The sequence below is a fragment of the Coregonus clupeaformis genome, chromosome 17 (assembly GCF_020615455.1).
Source record: "Coregonus clupeaformis isolate EN_2021a chromosome 17, ASM2061545v1, whole genome shotgun sequence".
In the NCBI taxonomy this organism is placed as follows: domain Eukaryota; kingdom Metazoa; phylum Chordata; class Actinopteri; order Salmoniformes; family Salmonidae; genus Coregonus; species Coregonus clupeaformis.
In genome coordinates, this window is record NC_059208.1 from 39,082,786 (window position 1) to 39,105,012 (window position 22,227).

The following is a 22,227-nucleotide window of genomic DNA, read 5'->3' on the forward strand; positions in this document are numbered from 1 at the left end:
AGCGCAGCAGGCCTATGATCATTCTGACAGAGAAGAATGTATCATACTGTACTGTATGATCACAGGAGGGAAGACAGTGGGCATAGTGCATACACACAAGGAGGGACATTGTGTATCTGAGACATACAGGACTAGGACCAGTGGGAGGGGAGTTATGTAGCCTACTTGATGGTGCCTCGTTGCGCTGTACCTGGGTCAGCCCTTAATGACCTGGTCTTTGGTCTCTCTGCTCCTGTTATACTGTAAATAGCTGCTCTGAGGCTTGCAGGTGAAAAACGTGCTTCCCAGACAACTTTGTCTACACTTCTCTCACTCTTCTCTCTCTTTATTTCATTCATGTTGATCCAGGTGGAGAGACTGTCTGCTGAAAATATAACTTTCTCGGGAGGTCTCTTACAGTGTGTTATGTCTTCTTCTCTCCCTCTAAATCCCCTCTTCAATTCTGGCCTCCTTTTCTTGTCTTCCTCTTCCTCCTCCTTTCAGACTGTTCCTGAAGAGTCACAGTGGGACAGCGGGCAGGCAGAGCAGTCTGGTGATCCACGGAGCAGACTTCAGCACCAAGGACATGGACAACGACAATTGCATGTGCAAGTGTGCCCTCATGCTCACAGGGGGTAAGTACCAGGGTGTCCCCATAATGCACCACACTGCAGTGTTGAAAATATACACTGCTCAAAAAAATTAAGGGAACACTAAAATAACACATCCTAGATCTGAATGAATGAAATAATCTTATTAAATACTTTTTTCTTTACATAGTTGAATGTGCTGACAACAAAATCACACAAAAATGATCAATGGAAATCAAATGTATCAACCCATGGAGGTCTGGATTTGGAGTCACCCTCAAAATTAAAGTGGAAAACCACACTACAGGCTGATCCAACTTTGATGTAATGTCCTTAAAACAAGTCAAAATGAGGCTCAGTAGTGTGTGTGGCCTCCACGTGCCTGTATGACCTCCCTACAACGCCTGGGCATGCTCCTGATGAGGTGGCGGATGGTCTCCTGAGGGATCTCCTCCCAGACCTGGACTAAAGCATCCGCCAACTCCTGGACAGTCTGTGGTGCAACGTGGCGTTGGTGGATGGAGCGAGACATGATGTCCCAGATGTGCTCAATTGGATTCAGGTCCGGGGAACGGGCGGGCCAGTCCATAGCATCAATGCCTTCCTCTTGCAGGAACTGCTGACACACTCCAGCCACATGAGGTCTAGCATTGTCTTGCATTAGGAGGAACCCAGGGCCAACCGCACCAGCATATGGTCTCACAAGGGGTCTGAGGATCTCATCTCGGTACCTAATGGCAGTCAGGCTACCTCTGGCGAGCACATGGAGGGCTGTGCGGTCCCCCAAAGAAATGCCACCCCACACCATGACTGACCCACCGCCAAACTGGTCATGCTGGAGGATGTTGCAGGCAGCAGAACGTTCTCCACTGCGTCTCCAGACTCTGTCACGTCTGTCACATGTGCTCAGTGTGAACCTGCTTTCATCTATGAAGAGCACAGGGCGCCAGTGGCGAATTTGCCAATCTTGGTGTTCTCTGGCAAATGCCAAACGTCCTGCACGGTGTTGGGCTGTAAGCACAACCCCCACCTGTGGACGTCGGGCCCTCATACCACCCTCATGGAGTCTGTTTCTGACCGTTTGAGCAGACACATGCACATTTGTGGCCTGCTGGAGGTCATTTTGCAGGGCTCTGGCAGTGCTCCTCCTGCACAAAGGCGGAGGTAACAGTCCTGCTGCTGGGTTGTTGCCCTCCTACGGCCTCCTCCACGTCTCCTGATGTACTGGCCTGTCTCCTGGTAGCGCCTCCATGCTCTGGACACTACGCTGACAGACACAGCAAACCTTTTTGCCACAGCTCGCATTGATGTGCCATCCTGGATGAGCTGCACTACCTGAGCCACTTGTGTGGGTTGTAGACTCCGTCTCATGCTACCACTAGAGTGAAAGCACCGCCAGCATTCAAAAGTGACCAAAACATCAGCCAGGAAGCATAGGAACGGAGAAGTGGTCTGTGGTCACCACCTGCAAAACCAGTCCTTTATTGGGGGTGTCTTGCTAATTGCCTATAATTTCCACCTGTTGTCTATTCCATTTGCACAACAGCATGTGAAATTTATTGTCAATCAGTGTTGCTTCCTAAGTGGACAGTTTGATTTCACAGAAGTGTGATTGACTTGGGGTTACATTGTGTTGTTTAAGTGTTCCCTTTATTTTTTTGAGCAGTGTAGTTTACCTAGCTACCAATTACTTCACAATGGAAGAAGTTAAGCTACACTGAAGCTACCCTTAAAGTTACATTGAAAAAGTAGTTCACTACATCCAAAATACTTAGTGATAAATTATCATATCTAAATCTGAATGTCATAGACTACAAATTGCAAGAACATATCACTCTGGGGTCATATCTTAACAGAAAGTGTAATTTAGCCAATTAAACACAAAAACTATGTTTGAAGTGAGAATTAGGCAGGTCTGATGCCGAAAAAGAAAGGACATTCTTGCCTACTTTACCCATATTTTATTTTGGCAAACAAAAAGTGTGTAGTTCCAGTAGTTAGCTATTCCGCTACATGGCAAAAAAAAGTAATTCACTACTGAAAACACTACCTAGATTTAAATTGAGTTCAACTACCATCAAGCTACTGCATGAAGTTAAATGTAGTTAAATTACTAGTTGAACTATACTGAACAAAAATATAAATGCAACATGATACAATTTCCACGATTTTACTGAGTTACGGTTCATATAAGGAAATCAGTCAATTGAAATAAATTCATTAGGGCCTAATCTATGGATTTCAAATGACAGGGCAGGGGTGCAGCCATGGGTGGGCCTGGGAGAGCATAGGCCCACCTACTTGGGAGCCAGGCCCACCCACTAGGGAGCCAGGCCCAGCCAATCAGAATGAGTTTTTCCCCACAAAATACAGACAGAAATACTCCTCAGTTCCATCAGCTGTCCAAGTGGCTTGTCTCAGATGATCCCACAGGTGAAGAAGCCAGATCTGGAGGTCTGGGATGGCGTGGTTACACGTGGTCTGTGGTTGTGAGGCCGGTTGGATGTATGCCAAATTCTCTAAAACGATGTTGGAGGCGGCTTATGGTAGAGAAATTAGCATTCTATTCTCTGGCAACAGCTCTGGTGGACATTCCTGCAGTCAGCATGCCAATTGCACACTCCCTCAAAACTTGAGACATCTGTGGCATTGTGTTGTGTGACAAAACAGTATATTTTAGAGTGACCGTTTATTATCCCCAGCACAAGGTGCACCTGTGTAATGATCATGCTGTTTAATCAGCTTCTTGATATGCCAAACTTGTCAGGTGTTTGGATTATTTTGGCAAAGGAGAATTGCTCACTAAAAGGGATGTAAACAAATTTGTGCACAACACTTGAGATAAATAATTTCTGGGATATTTTATTTCAGCTCATGAAACATGGGACCAACACTTTCCATTTTGCGTTATTATTTTTGTTCAGTATACATTTAGTTCACTCCTCCCCAACACTGCCACACTGTGACATGGTACAAAGAGAACCCCATAATGTACTATTTAGTGATCTGGCAGGTGTCAGGAGCTGATGTGGATGTGGTGTAGGAGTCAGGCGCAGGACACAGAGGCTTAGTCCAACAGACTTTACTTGTCATAAAGTGACAAAATACAAAATACGGGCCTCGAACAAACAGAGGCGAGCGATTACGCAAACTGTGCGTAAAAACACCAAAACAAATAAACAGAGCAGAAACTCGCAGCTCCTACGGACAGGCGGACAATAACACACAACACAAGACTAACCAAACAAGAAACTTATAGGTGACATAATCAACCAAACAGGAAACAGGTGTACACAATCAGACAAAACCAAACAGACATCGAAAACATCAAACGGTGATAGCTAGTACTCCGGGGACGACGACCGCCGAAGCCTGCCCGAACAAAGAGGAGGAGCAGCCTCGGCCGAAACCGTGACAGTACCCCCACCTTGACGCGCGGCTCCAGCCGTGCGCCGACCCCGGCCTCGGGGACGACCAGGAGGACGCGGAGCAGGGCGCGTAGGGTGTCCACGGTGGAACTCCGTCAGGAGAGACGGGTCTAGGATGTCTCTCCTCGGCACCCAGCACCGTTCCTCCGGACCGTACCCCTCCCACTCCACGAGATATTGGAGACCCCCCATCCGACGTCTCGAATCCAAGATGGACCGAACTGTGTACGCCGGAGCCCCCTCGATGTCCAGTGGGGGCGGAGGAGTCTCTCTTATCTCATCGTCCTGGAGTGGACCAGCTACCACCGGCCTGAGAAGAGACACATGGAACGAGGGGTTAATATTCTTATAATCAATAGGCAGTTGTAACCTGTAACACACCTCGTTCAATCTTCTCAGGACTTTAAAAGACCCCACAAACCGCCAACCCAGTTTCCGGCAGGGCAGGCGGAGGGGTAGGTTTCTGGTAGAGAGCCAGACTCGATCACCAGGTGCGTACACCGGCCCCTCACTGCGGTGGAGATCGGCGCTCGCTTTCTGACGACGGATGGCCCGCTGCAAGTGGGACGTGTGCAGCGTTCCACGTCTCCTCCGAGCGCCGCACCCACTCATCCACCGCAGGAGCCTCGATCTGGCTCTGCTGCCACGGTGCCAGAACCGGCTGGTAACCTAACACACATTGGAAAGGGGTTAGATTGGTTGAGGAGTGGCGGAGAGAGTTCTGGGCCATCTCTGCCCAGGGGACATACCTCGCCCACTCCTCCGGCCGGCCCTGGCAATACGATCTAAGAAACCTACCCACATCCTGGTTCACACGTTCCACCTGCCCATTACTCTCCAGGTGGTAACCCGAGGTCAGGCTCACCGAGACCCCCAAATGCTCCATAAACGCCCTCCAGACTCTGGAGGTAAACTGGGGACCTCGATCAGACACTATATCCTCGGGTACCCCGTAGTGCCGGAACACGTGGGTGAATAGTGCTTCGGCGGTCTGTAGGGCAGTAGGAAGACCCGGCATTGGGAGCAGACGACAGGCCTTAGAGAACCGATCCACAACGACCAGTATAGTAGTACTCCCCTGTGAGGGGGGAAGGTCTGTGACGAAATCCACCGAGAGGTGAGACCATGGTCGTTGTGGAACGGGCAGGGGTTGTAACTTTCCCCTGGGCAGGTGTCTAGGCGCCTTACACTGGGCGCACACCGAGCAGGAGGAGACATAAATCCTCACATCCCTGGCTAACGTTGGCCACCAGTACTTAGCGCTAAGGCAGTGCACAGTCCGGCCAATACCAGGATGTCCAGAGGAGGGTGACGTGTGAGCCCAATATATCAGTCGATCCCGAACCTCGAGCGGAACGTACGTCCGACCCACCGGGCACTGTGGAGGACTAGGGTCGGTACGCAACGCCCGCTCGATTTCAGCATCGACCTCCCACACTACCGGTGCCACCAGACAAGACTCCGGCAGTATGGGAGTGGGCTCAACGGACCTCTCCTCCGTGTCATACCGCCGAGACAGTGCGTCTGCCTTACCGTTCTGGGACCCAGGGATGTACGTGATCTTAAATACGAAACCGGGCTAAAAACATGTTCCACCGCGCCTGGCGAGGGTTCAATCTCCTAGCTGCCCGGATGTACTCCAGGTTACGGTGGTCAGTCAAAATGAGAAAAGGGTGTTGAGCCCCCTCAAGCCAATGCCTCCACACCTTTAGGGCCTGTACCACGGCTAACAGCTCCCTGTCCCCTACGTCATAATTTTGCTCCGCCGGGCTGAGCTTTTTGGAGTAAAAAGCACAGGGGCGGAGTTTAGGTGGCGTGCCGGACCGTTGCGAAAGTACGGCCCCAATACCGGCCTCTGACGCGTCAACCTCTACCTGAAATGGTAAAGCGGGATCCGGATGCGCCAGCACCGGAGCCGAAGTAAACAGGTCCTTCAGTCTCCCAAAAGCCCTGTCTGCCTCGGCTGACCACTGCAAACGCACCGGACCCCCCTTCAACAGAGACGTTATGAGAGCTGCCACCTGTCCAAAACCCCGGATAAACCTCCGGTAGTAATTTGCAAACACCAAAAACCGCTGCACCTCTTTAACAGTGGTTGGAGTTTGCAAATTACGCACGGCTGACACTCGGTCAACCTCCATCTTCACCCCTGACGCAGACAACTGATAACCCAAAAAGGAGATCGACTCCTGGAAAAACAGACATTTCTCTGCCTTGACATACAGGTCGTGCTCCAACAGCCTCCTCAACACTCGGCGCACCAGGGCTACATGCTTGGCTTGGGTAGAAGAGTACACAAGAATGTCATCAATGTACACGACCACACCCTGCCCCTGCATGTCCCTGAAGATCTCATCTACGAAGGATTGGAAGACTGAAGGAGCGTTCATCAACCCGTATGGCATGACGAGATACTCGTAATGACCTGAGGTGGTACTAAATGCTGTCTTCCATTCATCGCCCCCTCTAATGCGCACCAAGTTGTATGCGCTCCTGAGATCTAATTTTGTGAAGAAACGCGCCCCGTGCAATGACTCCGTCATAGTCGCAATCAGCGGGAGTGGATAACTGTATTTCACCGTGATCTGATTGAGACTACGGTAAACAATGCACGGGCGCAAACCTCCATCCTTCTTCTTCACAAAAGAGAAGCTCGAGGACGCAGGGGAAGTGGATGGCCGTATGTATCCTTGTCTCAGAGATTCGGCTATGTAAGTCTCCATAGCTCTCTTCTCCTCTTGAGACAGAGGATACACATGGCTCCGTGGAAGGGCTGCTCCTGCCTGGAGGTCTATCGCACAATCTCCCTGCCTATGAGGAGGCAACTGCGTCGCCCTCGATTTACTGAACACGATTGCCAAATCCTCATACTCAGGGGGAATGTGCAGTGCGGGCACCTGGTTTGGACTCTCCACCGAGGTCGCCCCCACGGAAACACCTAGACATCGCCCCACACAATGGGCAGACCACTCCTTAAGAGCCCTCTGTTGCCACGAAATAGAAGGATTATGGGTAATCAACCAGGGAAGCCCCAACACCACCGGATACGCAGGAGAGTCAATCAGATATAGCTGAATAGTTTCCTCATGACCCCCCTGCGTCCTCATCCTAAGTGGCGCTGTGACCTCCCTAATCAACCCCGATCCCAAGGGACGGCTGTCTAAAGCATGGACAGGAAATGGGGCGTCGACTGGAAGAAGGGGAATTCCTAGTTTTAAACAAAAATGTCGATCAACAAAATTCCCAGCTGCGCCTGAATCTACTAGCGCCTTATGCTGGGAATGAGGTGCAACCTGTGGAAAATGTACAGGTAAACAGACGTGCACAACAGAGAGCTCTGGGTAAGTGGGACGCCTACTCACCTGGAATGACTCCCCAGTGCGTGGCCTGTCGTCCTCTCCCCTAGGAGACCCTCCCCAGCACCTGGCCGCAGTGTGCCCTCCACGGCCACAGTTGGTGCAGGGGACAGCCCCCCTCGGGCTCCTCCTCCTCCTCTCTCTAGCGCCAGCACCTCCGAGCTCCATAGGGCTCGGCTCGGAGGTGCTGGAGGGTGGAATGGACGACCCCCACTCGGAACGTCCGCGGGTTGCCAGCAGGGTGTCAAGCCGGATGGACATTTCCACCAGCTGGTCGAAGGTGAGGTGGGCATCCCTGCAGGCCAACTCTCGACGGACGTCCTCCCGTAGACTACATCGGTAGTGGTCGATGAGGGCCCGCTCATTCCACCCTGCATCCGCCGCTAAAGTCCGGAACTCCAGGGCGAACTCCTGTGCACTCCTCCTCCCCTGTCGGAGGTGGAACAGACGCTCCCCCGCCGCCTTCCCCTCAGGTGGATGGTCGAACACTGCCCTGAAGCGGCGGGAAAACTCTGCGTAGGTGATGGTGGCGGCGTCTATTCCCCTCCATTCGGCGTTGGCCCACTCCAACGCCTTGCCGGTGAGACAGGAGATGAGGGCGGAGACGCTCTCGTATCCCGAGGGCGCCGGGTGTATGGTGGCCAGGTAGAGTTCCACCTGCAGGAGGAACCCCTGACACCCGGCTGCGGTACCATCATATGCCCTCGGGAGCGAGAGCCGAATACCACTGGGTTCCGGTGCTGGAAGAGGAGGACTGGACGATGGTGATGGTAAGGTGTGCGGAGGTGTGGGCACCTCTCCGGTGACCAAACGGCGCAGAGTGTTAGACACCTCATTCATGGCGGCCCCAAGTTGCCGGACCATGGTGTCCTGATCGCTGATCCGTTCCTCCAGCGACTTGGGTGCCGCCGCTGCTCCTGCTGACTCCATGGGGGTGTGTTATTCTGTCAGGAGCTGATGTGGATGTGGTGTAGGAGTCAGGCGCAAGACACAGAGGCTTAGTCCAACAGACTTTACTTGTCATAAAGTGACAAAATACAAAATACGGGCCTCGAACAAACAGAGGCGAGTGATTACGCAAACTGTGCGTAAAAACACCAAAACAAATAAACAGAGCAGAAACTCGCAGCTCCTACGGACAGGCGGACAATAACACACAACACAAGACTAACCAAAACGAGAAACTTATAGGAGACATAATCAACCAAACAGGAAACAGGTGTACACAATCAGACAAAACCAAACAGACATCGAAAACATCAAACGGTGATAGCTAGTACTCCGGGGACGACGACCGCCGAAGCCTGCCCGAACAAGGAGGAGGAGCAGCCTCGGCCGAAACCGTGACAGCAGGGGAGACCCCATAATGCACCACACTGAGAGATGGCACAAGAAGAGTCCCCACAAACCACTACATCATGGCAGAAAGGAAGATTCATCTCAGTAATGCATCCTTGTCAATTGTCTAGAGAACTTGGTTCCACTACAAGACTAGCCTGACTCCTCCTAGCTCAAACCCTGAGACTGGGTTGTGTAATTTTAACACGGACCTGTGCAGGTGGCATTGTACCACAGTACAGAGTAATGAGGCGTGTGTGGAGCTTACTCCATCCCCTAACTTCTGCATTCCCACTACAGCACATTTGGGGTTTCAAATGAGCACCATAAATGTCCATTTGCCGAGTACCAAGTGTCAGGGAGATTCAAAATGACTCTAATTCTCTGGCTGTGTAAGTGGAGCGAGGTGGCCCTACTCACTGTATGAAAGTTCCCCAGTGGAGGACTGGGCTTGTAGACAGTCTATGGTCGATGGCAGGAGAAGCAAGACAACATCAGGGATCAGGGAATTCTGTCCACCCCGATCTAAGGACTGCATATTTCCCCTATTCAACAAGCCAGTCTCACAATCCATCAGTGTGGTTAGCAGGGCACTGACTTAGATTTGTTTGACCATATTCACTGAAATAACATTGACATATGATCAGTGCAGTAGACACAGTAAGAAAAACATTAGTAACCAAAGAGGAGAAAAAGATTAGTAACCAAAGAGGAGAAAAACAAACAGTGCCTTCAGAAAGTATTTACACCCCCTGACTTTTTCCACATTTTGTTGTTTTAAATGGATTACATTGGATTAAATTGAGATTTTGTGTCACTGATTTACACACAATACCCCATTATGTCAAAGTGGAATTATTTGCAAATTCATGAAGAATTCAAAGCTGAAATGTCTTGAGTCAATAAGTATTCAACCCTTTTGTTATGGCAAGCCTAAATAAGTTCAGCAGTACAAATGTGCTTAACAAGTCACATAATAAGTGGCATGGACTAACTCTGTGTGCAATAATGGTGTTTAACGTGATTTCTAAATGACTACCCGATTTCTGTACCCCACACACAATTATCTGTAAGGTCCCTCAGTCGAGCAGTGAATTTCAAGCACAGATTAAACCACGAAGACCAGGGAGGTTTTCCAATGGTTCCCAAAGGGCACCTATTGGTAGATAAAAATAAAATACATTGAATATCTCTTTGAGCATGGTGAAGTTATTAATTATGCTTTTGATGGTGTATCAATACACCCAGTCACTACTAAGATACAGGCACCCTTCCTAACTCAGTTGCCGGAGAGGAAGGAAACCACTCAGGGATTTGACCATGAGGCCAGTGATTTTAAAACAGTTACAGAGTTTAATGGCTGTGATAGGAGATAACTGAGAATGGATCAACGACATTGTAGTTACTCCACAATACTAACATAAATGGCAGAGTGAAAAGAAGGAAGCCTGTACAGAATAAAAAATATTCCAAAGCATGCATCCTGTTTGCAATAAGGCACTAAAGTAATACTGCAAAACATGTGGCAAAGAAATTAACTTTTTGTCCTGAATACAAAGCATTATGTTTGTGGCAAATCCAACACAACGCATCATTGAGCAGTCATCTTTTCAAGCATGGTGGTGGCTGCATCATGTTATGGGTATGCTTGTCAGTTTTCTTTTTTGGATAAAAATAAATGAAATAGAGCTAAGCACAGGCAAAAATCATAGAGGAACAGACACTGGGAGACAAAATTCACCTTTCAGCAGGACAATTACATAAAACATAAGGCCAAATATACACCGGAGTTGCTTACCAAGACAACATTGAATGTTCCTGAGTGGCCTAGTTACAGTTTTGACTTAAATCGGCTTGAAGATCTATGGCAAGAAATGGCTGTCTAGCAATGATCAACAACCAACTTGTCAGAGCTTTAATTATTTTTTAAAGAACAATGGGCAAATATTGTACAATCCATGTGTGCAAAGCTCTTACAGACTTACCCAGAAAGATTCACAGCTGTAATTGCTGCCAAAGGTGATTCTAATATGTATTGACTTAGGGGGTTGAATACTTATCTAATCAAGATATATTAGTGTTTTATTTTCCAGTAATTAAAAAAACAATATTAGACTTGTTATTCTACTTTGACATTAGAGTATTTTTGTGTAGATCATTGACAAAAATGACAATTAAATCCATTTGAATCCCACTTCGTAACACAACAAAATGTGAAAGAAGTCAAGGTGTGTGAATACTTTCTGAAGGCACTGTACACACAAGCTCAGTCATACTGAACAGACCTAACCCAGACCTACTGTATGTTCACTAATGTACTGAGGTGACAATGACAAAAAACTATCCGGTTCTGGAAATAGATCACCAAGTGTTTCTAGCAGGGGCATCTGTTTTTATAAGACAGTAAAAGCTCGGCCCTGGAATAAATGCCCATGGATTTAGTCACAAGGTACCAATGGGAAACCTTTGCCACCGTGACCCCCATGCCAAAGACAAGAACAGCAGTACAAACTGTGGGACTCAGTGGGAGGTCTTCTGTGAAATGTCACAGCTCACACTGGCACTGGCACTGGCATTTAGACCTGAGGGGAAAGGCTGTGCCTCACAATATATCACCCATCGATTGACACATGCCTCACCAGCCACACTGTGCCAACCTGAAAATAAAATATTTGTGTTGCTCATTTTCATGTGCTCTTTGGTGCTAGGGGTAAAGAAAAACATTACCTTTGAGGGAGAAAGCAATGTATTTTGTTGAAATTAGTAAGAGGATAAAAAGTACATACAAAGGTTAAGCATGAAGAAGAAAGGGGTGCATTGCAACAGCATTATATGCAGTGAATGTCATTATTCTGAATGCCATTCCCAACAGAGCCTATTTGAGCCCATGCACATCTACCCTTTCTCTAAATACCATTGAGAGTAAACAGGTCCTTAACTAACCTCTCAAAGAGCTTCATGATGACAGAAGTGAGTGCTACGGGGCGATAGTCAATTAGTTCAGTTATCTTTGCTTTCTTGTGTACAGGAACAATGTTGGACATCTTGAAGCAAGTGGGGACAGCAGACTGGGATAGGGAGAGATTGAATATGTCTGTAAACACTCTAGCCAGCTGGTCTGCGCATGCTCTGAGGACGCGGCTAGGGATGCCGTCTGGGCCGGCAGCCTTACGAGGGTTAACGCTTAAATACCTTTGTAATGATGTCTAAACAACTGCCATAGCTAGTGTTGGAGTTCACTGTGGCATTCTGTCAAGGTTCAACATTGCAGAACCAGAATAGAGAAACTCAATGTGAAGTTTACGGTCTAAGGACCGTTTAGGGGCCATTTAGATTTAAGCAATGGCGTTTCATACACACTTACAGTGGGGGAAAAAAGTATTTAGTCAGCCACCAATTGTGCAAGTTCTCCCACTTAAAAAGATGAGAGAGGACTGTAATTTTCATCATAGGTACATGTCAACTATGACAGACAAATTGATAAATAAAAATCCAGAAAATCACATTGTAGGATTTTTAATGAATTTATTTGCAAATTATGGTGGAAAATAAGTATTTGGTCACCTACAAACAAGCAAGATTTCTGGCTCTCACAGACCTGTAACTTCTTCTTTAAGAGGCTCCTCTGTCCTCCACTCGTTACCTGTATTAATGGCACCTGTTTGAACTTGTTATCAGTATAAAAGACACCTGTCCACAACCTCAAACAGTCACACTCCAAACTGCACTATGGCCAAGACCAAAGAGCTGTCAAAGGACACCAGAAACAAAATTGTAGACCTGCACCAGGCTGGGAAGACTGAATCTGCAATAGGTAAGCAGCTTGGTTTGAAGAAATCAACTGTGGGAGCAATTATTAGGAAATGGAAGACATACAAGACCACTGATAATCTCCCTCGATCTGGGGCTCCACGCAAGATCTCACCCCGTGGGGTCAAAATGATCACAAGAACGGTGAGAAAAATCCCAGAACCACACGGGGGGACCTAGTGAATGGCCTGCAGAGAGCTGGGACCAAAGTAACAAAGCCTACCATCAGTAACACACTACGCTGCCAGGGACTCAAATCCTGCAGTGCAAGACGTGTCCCCCCTGCTTAAGCCAGTACATGTCCAGGCCCGTCTGAAGTTTGCTAGAGTGCACTTGGATGATCCAGAAGAGGATTGGGGAGAATGTCATATGGTCAGATGAAACCAAAATATAACTTTTTGGTAAAAACTCAACTCGTTGTGTTTGGAGGACAAAGAATGCTGAGTTGCATCCAAAGAACACCATACCTACTGTGAAGCATGGGGGTGGAAACATCATGATTTGGGGCTGTTTTTCTGCAAAGGGACCAGGACGACTGATCCGTGTAAAGGAAAGAATGAATGGGGCCATGTATCGTTGTTATGATTTAACTGGATAAGAACCCAAATGCAGACAAGTACACCAAGCCAGAGAAGTTTTAACAGGTTTATTTACAATGTTCAAAGTCCAGGTTTCCAAATATATGGGAAGAGCAAGTCCAGGTACAGGGAGGGTAACAGATCCAGATCAGGGCAGGTGTGGTACCGTAATGTCCTAGTGTCCGTGGTGAGTCCAAAAGAGAGGTCCGGTAATGGAGAGCAGGATGGTGGTGGCAGGAGTGAAGCGGAGGCAGGAGTCAGGTTCCAAATATATGGTCGTCTTGACTATGATCTGACGATGAGTGGTAAGTTTGACCGGGTCTTAAAGGCTGAGGTGATTATGGTGAATGAGCTGCAGCTGGAACCCTGACTCCCGCACACCAGACTTCACTCCTGCAATCAAGGACAGACAGAGGGGAGGGAGAGAGCAGAGAGAGCTACCTATCAGCAGTAGGCCCTAACAGTAATCCCCCTCTACGGACGCCACCTGGCGGCCGACGGGGTTTATCGGGATGTAACCTATGAAACTCTCGGACCAGAGCAGGATCCACAATGAAGCTCCTGGGCACCCAGGAACGTTCCTCGGGACCATAACCCTCCCAATCCACCAGGTACTGGAAACCACGACCTCGGCGGCGAACATCCAGAAGTCGCCGGACAGTGTAGACCGGACCCCCACCCACGATCCTGGGCGGAGGAGGGGGACGAGAGGGCGGGCACAAAGGGGCTAACCGACACAGGCTTAATCTGGGAAACATGAAAGGTGGGAATGAACCCGTAGGGAGGCAGGAAGCTGTAGCTTGACCGCGCAGGGGTTAACAATAGACAGTATCTTGAACGGTCCTATAAAACGAGGCGCCATCTTCTTAGACTCCACCTTCAATGGAAGGTCCCGTGACTTCAGCCATACCTCTTGACCAGGAGAGTAACCGGGAGCCTGGGACCGGTGACGGTTGGCTTGCCTCTGCATGTACGCCGAAGCTCGGGACAGAGCTACCCTGGCCTTCCTCCAGACCTTGAAGCAGCGGCGCATGTGGGACTGCACCGAGGGTACCGCAAGTTCCCTCTCTTGGGAAGGGAACAGGGGAGGTTGATAACCCAGAGCACACAGAAAAGGAGACAAACCAGAGGAAGCGTTAGTCAAGGTGTTATGAGCATATTCCACCCAGGGGAGCATGGAGCTCCATGACCCAGGGTTAGACCCAGTGACACAGCGAAGAGCGGTCTCCATCTCCTGGTTCGCTCTCTCGGCTTGCCCGTTGGTCTGGGGGTGATATCCAGAGGACAGGCTGGATGTAATGCCCAAAGCTTTACAGAAAGCTTTCCACACCTGGGAGACAAACTGGGGACCCCTGTCAGAGACAATATCCGTGGGTAGACCATGAGAGCGGAACACATGTTCAACCAAAATATCAGCCGTCTCTCTGGCAGTGGGCAGTTTAGGTAGGGCCAAAAAATGAGCGAACTTAGAAAAACGATCAATCACCGTAAGAATGACAGTCTTACCAGACGAGGGGGAAGTCCAGTGACAAAATCCATAGCGATATGCGACCAGGGCCGGCTGGGTATAGGTAGAGGTCGTAGATGACCAGCGCTGGCCTGGGTGGAGTTTTTACTTCGTGCACATACCGTACAAGCAGCAATGAAGGCTCGAGTGTCCGCCTCCATCGTGGCCCACCAGAACTTCCGTCGCACAAAGTCAAGGGTCGCGAAACTCCAGGGGTGACAGGTAAGGGGAGACGAGTGAGCCCACTGAAGTACCTGGGAGCGAGCAGACTCAGGGACAAACATCCGGTTAGGGAGGACCCCTCCCAGGGTCAGCTTGATGATGTTGAGCCTGTCTAACAATCCCCTCGATGTCACATGTGATGACTGCAATACTGCAGGTAGGAGGCAAAATGGGTTCAGGGTTACTACCAGTATCAACAGCCGAATGAACACGAGACAGGGCGTCAGGCTTGACGTTACGTGACCCAGGACGGTAAGACAGAGAAAAATTGAATCTCCCAAAAAATAGTGCCCACCTGGCTTGACGGGGGTTGAGCTGCTTCGCTGACTGGAGGTAAGCCAGATTCTTATGATCCGTCCCAAACGATGAAGGGTTGTTCCGCCTCCAACCAATGTCGCCACTCCTCGAGAGCCAGCTTAACGGCGAGCAGTTCACGATTTCCAACATCATAATTCCTCTCTGCCTGAGAAAGTTTCCTTGAGAGAAAAGCACAGGGATGCAGTTTGTTATCTTCAGGAGAACGTTGCTGACAACACTGCACCTACCCCCAGTGTCGGATGCATCCACCTCCACGACAAACTGGCGGTCGGGGTCCGGCTGCATCAGAATGGGAGCCGAGGCGAAGTGATGTTTCAGTTCTTCGAACGCTGATTCGGCCCCTTCATTCCAGCGAACGGTCGTGAGATGGAGGTGAGAGCGGTGAGTGGCGCCGCAATGCGGCTGTAGTCCTTGATGAACCTCCTATAGAAGTTCGCAACCCCAGGAATCGTTGAAGTTGTTTGCGGGTAGAGGGAGCTGGCCAGTCCGTGACAGCAGAGATCTTAGCTGGGTCCATCCGCAACTCCCCCTGAGCTATGATGTAACCCAAAAGAGGTCTCAGACACATGAAATTCACATTTCTCCATCTTCACAAACAGTTTGTTCTCCAACAACCTTTGCAACACCTGGCGCACATGCAGTTCATGTTCCTGGGAGGACTCTGAGAAAATCAAGATATCATCCAGATAGACAAAAATAAACCGATTCAACATGTCCCGAAGGACATCATTGACTAGTGCCTGAAAAACAGCAGGGGCATTAGACAACCCAAAAGGCATAACCAGATACTCAAAATGTCCCAAGGGTGTGTTGAAGGCAGTCTTCCATTCATCACCCTTACGAATGCGCACCAGGTGATACGCATTTCGTAGATCCAGTTTCGTAAAGATGGTAGCACCATGAAGGAGGGGAAAAGCAGAATTAATCAAAGGCAGAGAATACTTGTTCTTAATGGTGATGTTGTTAAGTCCACGGTAATCAATACAGGGTCTGAGGGTCTTATCCTTCTTAGCAACAAAAAGAATCCCGCTCCTACAGGTGACGAGGAAGGACGCTATAATACCTGCCGCCAAGGAGTCCCGAATGTAGTTCTCCATAGCCTCCGTCTCCGGCCGGGAGAGATTGTACAGGCGACTGCTGGGGGAGCGGGGCTCCTGGCTGGAGGTCAATGGCGCAGTCGTAAGGCGGTGAGGAGGAAGAGAAGTAGCTCTGTGTTTGCAGAAAACGGATGCCAGGTCATGATACACGTCAGGAACAGCAGAAAGATCCATGGACTCCAGTGGAGGTTGAGGCACAGTACTGGCAGGAGTCTGAGCAGAACACAAACAATTCACATGACAAAATGTGCTCCATGAAACAATGCTACCTGTCACCCAATCAATGTGTGGATTGTGTTTTATGAGCCAGGGGGATACCAAGGACCAGGGGAGTCTGTGGGCAGTCGATAATATGGAATTGAATGTTCTCCTGATGATTTCCCCGACACTCTAAGACAAACAGGAACAGTCTGATGGGTAATGCGGGTCAACAATTGTCCATTTAGACCCTTAGCCTGCAGCGGACAGTCCATAGGAACAGTCTCCAAATCCATTTGTTGAGCCCACTCTCTATCCAAAAGCTTTCGTCGGCACCAGAGTCAATCAGCGCACTAACAGAGAAATTCTGGGACTGCCACTGGAGGGATGCCTGGAGCAGAATGCGGGGAGAAGAGGAAGAATCCGCTGCTCGGCTCACCAAAACTTCTCCCATTAATGATGAGCCGGCCCTTTTCCCGGACGAACTGGGCAGGAAGGAACGAAATGACCAGCTTCTCCACAATACAGGCAGACCCGAGCCTGAATACGACGTGCACGGCTCCTCTGAGGACAACCGTGCACGACCCACCTCCATGGCTTCGGGTTCAGTGCTCCTCGTATCGACTCGGGAAGACACGGCTCTCTCCGTAGGGACGATGCAGGGAGGAGTTTGTTGATGACAGACAGGTTGCTTGGAACTAACACTCCTCTCCCGGCGGCGCTCCCGAATCCGATTATCCAACCTGATAGTGAGTGAAATAAGATTATCCAGCGTAGGCGATTCATCATATGACACCAATTCATCTTTTAAGGTCTCAGACAAAGCATTGATGAACACTCCTTGTAATGCCTCGTCATTCCAACCACTCACTGCTGCTAAAGTCCGAAACTCCACTGCCATCTCCGCCACACTCACGAGCCCCCTGCCGAAGAGAAAACAGCCGTTTCGCAGCCTCCTTGCCTCGTACGGGGTGGTCAAAACCTTCCTCATCTCCGTGGTGAAGGCAACGAAGCGTTGCAAATGTCCGACTGACTCTCCCAGACCGCGGATCCCCAGGCACGAGCGGAACCGCTAGTAGAGTTGATAAGGTAGGCAATACGGGCTCTTTCTGGAGGCGTAGGTGAGGGGCTGTTGTTCAAACACTAACGAGCATTGAGTCAAAAAATCGCCACAGGTTCCCATGTTCCCGTCATAGCGCTCTGGAGCAGGAACAAAAGGCTCTCTGATCTGGGCTGAAGGGGTAGTAAGGGCAGATACTTGATTGGAGAGTAATTGAACCTGATTAAGCAGCACCTGACTGTCCTCAGCAATCGTTTTAAACAGGGTATCATGTTGGCCAAGTAAAATGCCCTGATTGGCTATGGCAGTCCAAATTTGAGTGCACTCTGGGGTGGTATCCGAGCTACTGTCTGCTGGGTTCATGTTGGTCAGATCATACTGTTATGATTTAACTGGATAAGAACCCAAATGCAGACAAGTACACCAAGCCAGAGAAGTTTTAACAGGTTTATTTACAATGTTCAAAGTCCAGGTTTCCAAATATATGGGAAGAGCAAGTCCAGGTACAGGGAGGGTAACAGATCCAGATCAGGGCAGGTGTGGTACCGTAATGTCCTAGTGTCCGTGGTGAGTCCAAAAGAGAGGTCCGGTAATGGAGAGCAGGATGGTGGTGGCAGGAGTGAAGCGGAGGCAGGAGTCAGGTTCCAAATATATGGTCGTCTTGACTATGATCTGACGATGAGTGGTAAGTTTGACCGGGTCTTAAAGGCTGAGGTGATTATGGTGAATGAGCTGCAGCTGGAACCCTGACTCCCGCACACCAGACTTCACTCCAGCAATCAAGGACAGACAGAGGGGAGGGAGAGAGCAGAGAGAGCTACCTATCAGCAGTAGGCCTAACAATCGTGAGATTTTGAGTGAAAACCTCCTTCCATCAGCAAGGGCATTGAAGATGAAACGTGGCTGGGTCTTTCAGCATGACAATGATCCCAAACACACCGCCCGGGCAACGAAGGAGTGGCTTCGTAAGAAGCATTTCAAGGTCCTGGGTGGCCTAGCCAGTCTCCAGATCTCAACCCCATAGAAAATCTTTGGAGGGAGTTGAAAGTCCGTGTTGCCCAGCGACAGCCCCAAAACATCACTGCTCTAGAGGAGATCTGCATGGAGGAATGGGCCAAAATACCAGCAACAGTGTGTGAAAACCTTGTGAAGACTTACAGAAAACGTTTGACCTGTGTCATTGCCAACAAAGGGTATATAACAAAGTATTGAGAAACTTTTGTTGTTGACCAAATACTTATTTTCCACCATAATTTGCAAATAAATTCATTAAAAATCCTACAATGTGATTTTCTGGATTTCTTTCCCTCATTTTGTCTGTCATAGTTGACGTGTACCTATGATGAAAATTACAGGCCTCTCTCATCTTTTTAAGTGGGAGAACTTGCACAATTGGTGGCTGACTAAATACTTTTTTTCCCCACTCCCCACTCTGTGCGTCTGTCTTTGGTTGTTTTAATCTTTTTGTCATAGGGATTTATAAAATTATCTGATTCTCTCCGTCTGTTCTTTGCTCTACCCAGGTTGGTGGTTCGACGCCTGCGGCCCGTCCAACCTCAACGGAATGTACTTTACCAAAGGGCAACACGTCGGGAAGCTAAATGGCATCAAGTGGCACTACTTTAAGGGTCCCAGCTACTCGCTACGAGCAACAACCATGATGATTCGTCCGCTGGACTTCTCATAGACATTGAGTGCGTCCGAAATGGCACCCTATTCCCTATATAGTGCAATACTTCAAATTAGTGCACTATATAGGGAATAGGGCGCCATTTCAGATGCAACGTTAGACTTTCTGCCCAGGCTCTCTGTAAGGCCAATGGGACAACTATATTAGGAGGAACGCTTCCTGCTTTACCCTGTTACTATCGTCTCACCATAACGACTTTGGAGTTTGTCCGGGGGTGAACTCTACACCACCTGGCTGTTGCTTGGTAACTTTACTCCAGGAGTCAGCCTGGAAGTGTAGTTGGAGAGAAGAGGGCTTGTGGAATGAGAGAGGGTCTCGTCTTATCACAGAGCTCAACTGCGAAGTTGGAGGACAAACTGCTCTTTTTGATATTTGAGGCATGAACTCAAGTAGAGTTCAGCTCTCACCCCAGGCCTGTGGACTCTCACCTCAGGCCTGTGGACTATTGGGGTAGACTTTTCTCCTTTTTGGGAACTGACTGCAACATGGCAGCTTTGTCTGCATATGTAGACTACATGACAGACTACACAACTACCCATAGACTACATGACAGACTGCATAGACTCCTTCAGACTACATGACTCCCTATGAACTCTGTGCATCTGGAATGTCCTCACAACCATACGGGAGATATAGACGTTGCACAAAGACATTGGGACTTTGAACAATGTTTTGTATTTCATGCTTTTTATTCCTATATAGCCTAATACATTTGGAATGACATTATGTTTTTTGCATAAGTCTCTCTGGATCGTTTCTGGAGAGGAAAAGTCACAAGCTTACAGCTTACAAGGTCAACTTCAGTATAATGTTGGTCTTATATGTACTGCGGACTCCAAAGGCAGTTCTGCGAACAAGCCTGGCTGAGTCGATGGTTTTGCTGCCACTTATATAGTTGTTGTCCTGCCAGAGTGTGCTGATAATTTTTAAAGTTCAAGATGCCACGTTATTATTGGATTTGGCCACTGATGGAGATTTATCTGCATTTGCTATTGGCTGACAACCAATGGCTGCCAAGGCTAAAAATGTTGTGATCTTCTTTCCTCATTTTAAAAGAATATACTGTAATGAATACATGTAAATAATATTAAAGCATTGCCATACAGTAACTGGTAGAACTGTGTATGAGAAGGACAACATTATTTGTTACACCAAACCAATTGAAGGTAGTGCACATTATATCATATTTATCTTTAGATTTTGTATGAATATGGTAAGTTTTCCATCTCAAGTATTGTTATACATCTACCCCGCCTAAAGCGTATAGAAATGGATGGTGTTATTATACATTTTCTGAGAGATTTGGAACCCTTTGAACATCAGATTGTGATTTTTCATTTGAAAACACTATACAGTACAGTGAGGGAAAAAGGTATTTGATCCCCTGCTGATTTTGTACGTTTGCCCACTGACAAAGACATTATCAGTCTATAATATTAATGGTAGGTTTATTTGAACAGTGAGAGACTGAATAACAACAAAAAAATCCAGAAAAACGCATGTCAAACATTTTATAAATTGATTTGCATTTTAATGAGGGAAATAAGTATTTGACCCCTCTGCAAAACATGACTTAGTACTTGGTGGCAAAACCCAAGTTGGCAATCCCAGAGGTCAGACGTTTCTTGTAGTTGGCCACCAGGTTTGCACACATCTCAGGAGGGATTTTGTCCCACTCCTCTTTGCAGATCTTCTCCAAGTCATTAAGGTTTCGAGGCTGACGTTTGGCAACTCGAACCTTCAGCTCCCTCCACAGATGTTCTATGGGATTAAGGTCTGGAGACTGGCTAGGCCACTCCAGGACCTTAATGTGCTTCTTCTTAAGCCACTCCTTTGTTGCCTTGGCCGTGTGTTTTGGGTCATTGTCATGCTGGAATACCCATCCACGACCCATTTTCAATGCCCTGGCTGAGGGAAGGAGGTTCTCACCCAAGATTTGACGGTACATGGCCCCGTCCATCGTCCCTTTGATGCGGTGAAGTTGTCCTGTCCCCTTAGCAGAAAAACACCCCCAAAGCATAATGTTTCCACCTCCATGTTTGACGGTGGGGATGGTGTTCTTGGGGTCATAGACAGCATTCCTCCTCCTCCAAACACGGCGAGTTGAGACCTTGATTTTGGTCTCATCTGACCACAACACTTTCACACAGTTCTCCTCTGAATCATTCAGATGTTCATTGGCAAACTTCAGACGGGCCTGTATATGTGCTTTCTTGAGCAGGGGGACCTTGCTGGCGCTGCAGGATTTCAGTTCTTCACGGCATAGTGCAGGGTTCTTCAATTCCGGTCCTGGAGGGCCGAAACACTTCTGTTTTTTATTTCTACCTGGTAGTTAATTGCACTCACCTGGTGTCCCAGGTCTGAATTAGCCCCTAATTAGAAGGAGAGGATGAAAAACAGAGGCGTTTCGGCCCTCCAGGACCGGAATTGAAGAACCCTGGCGTAGTGTGTTACCAATTGTTTTCTTGGTGACTATGGTCCCAGCTGCCTTGAGATCATTGACAAGATCCTCCCGTGTAGTTCTGGGCTGATTCCTCACCGTTCTCATGATCATTGCAACTCCACAAGGTGAGATCTTGCATGGAGCCCCAGGCCGAGGGAGATTGACAGTTATTTTGTGTTTCTTCCATTTGCGAATAATCTCACCAACTGTTGTCACGTTCTCACCAAGCTGCTTGGTGATGGTCTTGTAGCCCATTCCAGCCTTGTGTATGTCTACAATCTTGTCCCTGACATCCTTGGAGAGCTCTTTGGTCTTGGCCATGGGGGAGAGTTTGGAATCTGATTGATTGCTTCTGTGGACAGGTGTTTTTTATACAGGTAACAAACTGAGATTAGGAGCACTCCCTTTAAGAGTGTGCTCCTAATCTCAGCTCGTTACCTGTATAAAAGACACCTGGGAGCCAGAAATCTTTCTGATTGAGAGGGGGTCAAATACTTATTTCCCTCATTAAAATGCAAATCAATTTATAACATTTTTGACATGCATTTTTCTGGATTATTTTGTTGTTATTCTGTCTCTCACTGTTCAAATAAACCTACCATTAAAATTGATG

General features: G+C 48.3%; 1 protein-coding gene across 2 annotated transcripts in view; it reads left to right on the plus strand.

Moving 5' to 3' along the window:
* angpt1 (angiopoietin 1) overlaps positions 1 to 20,286 on the plus strand; it is a 90,303-nt gene extending 70,017 nt beyond the window's left edge. For both annotated transcript variants that reach the window (XM_041902993.2, XM_041902994.2), the window contains exons 8-9: positions 484 to 614; positions 19,005 to 20,286. In XM_041902993.2, the coding sequence (XP_041758927.1) occupies positions 484 to 614; positions 19,005 to 19,168 (295 nt within the window). In that variant the 3' untranslated portion in view covers positions 19,169 to 20,286. The remainder of the gene's footprint in view (positions 1 to 483; positions 615 to 19,004) is intronic.
* The last annotated feature ends 1,941 nt before the right edge of the window (positions 20,287 to 22,227 follow it).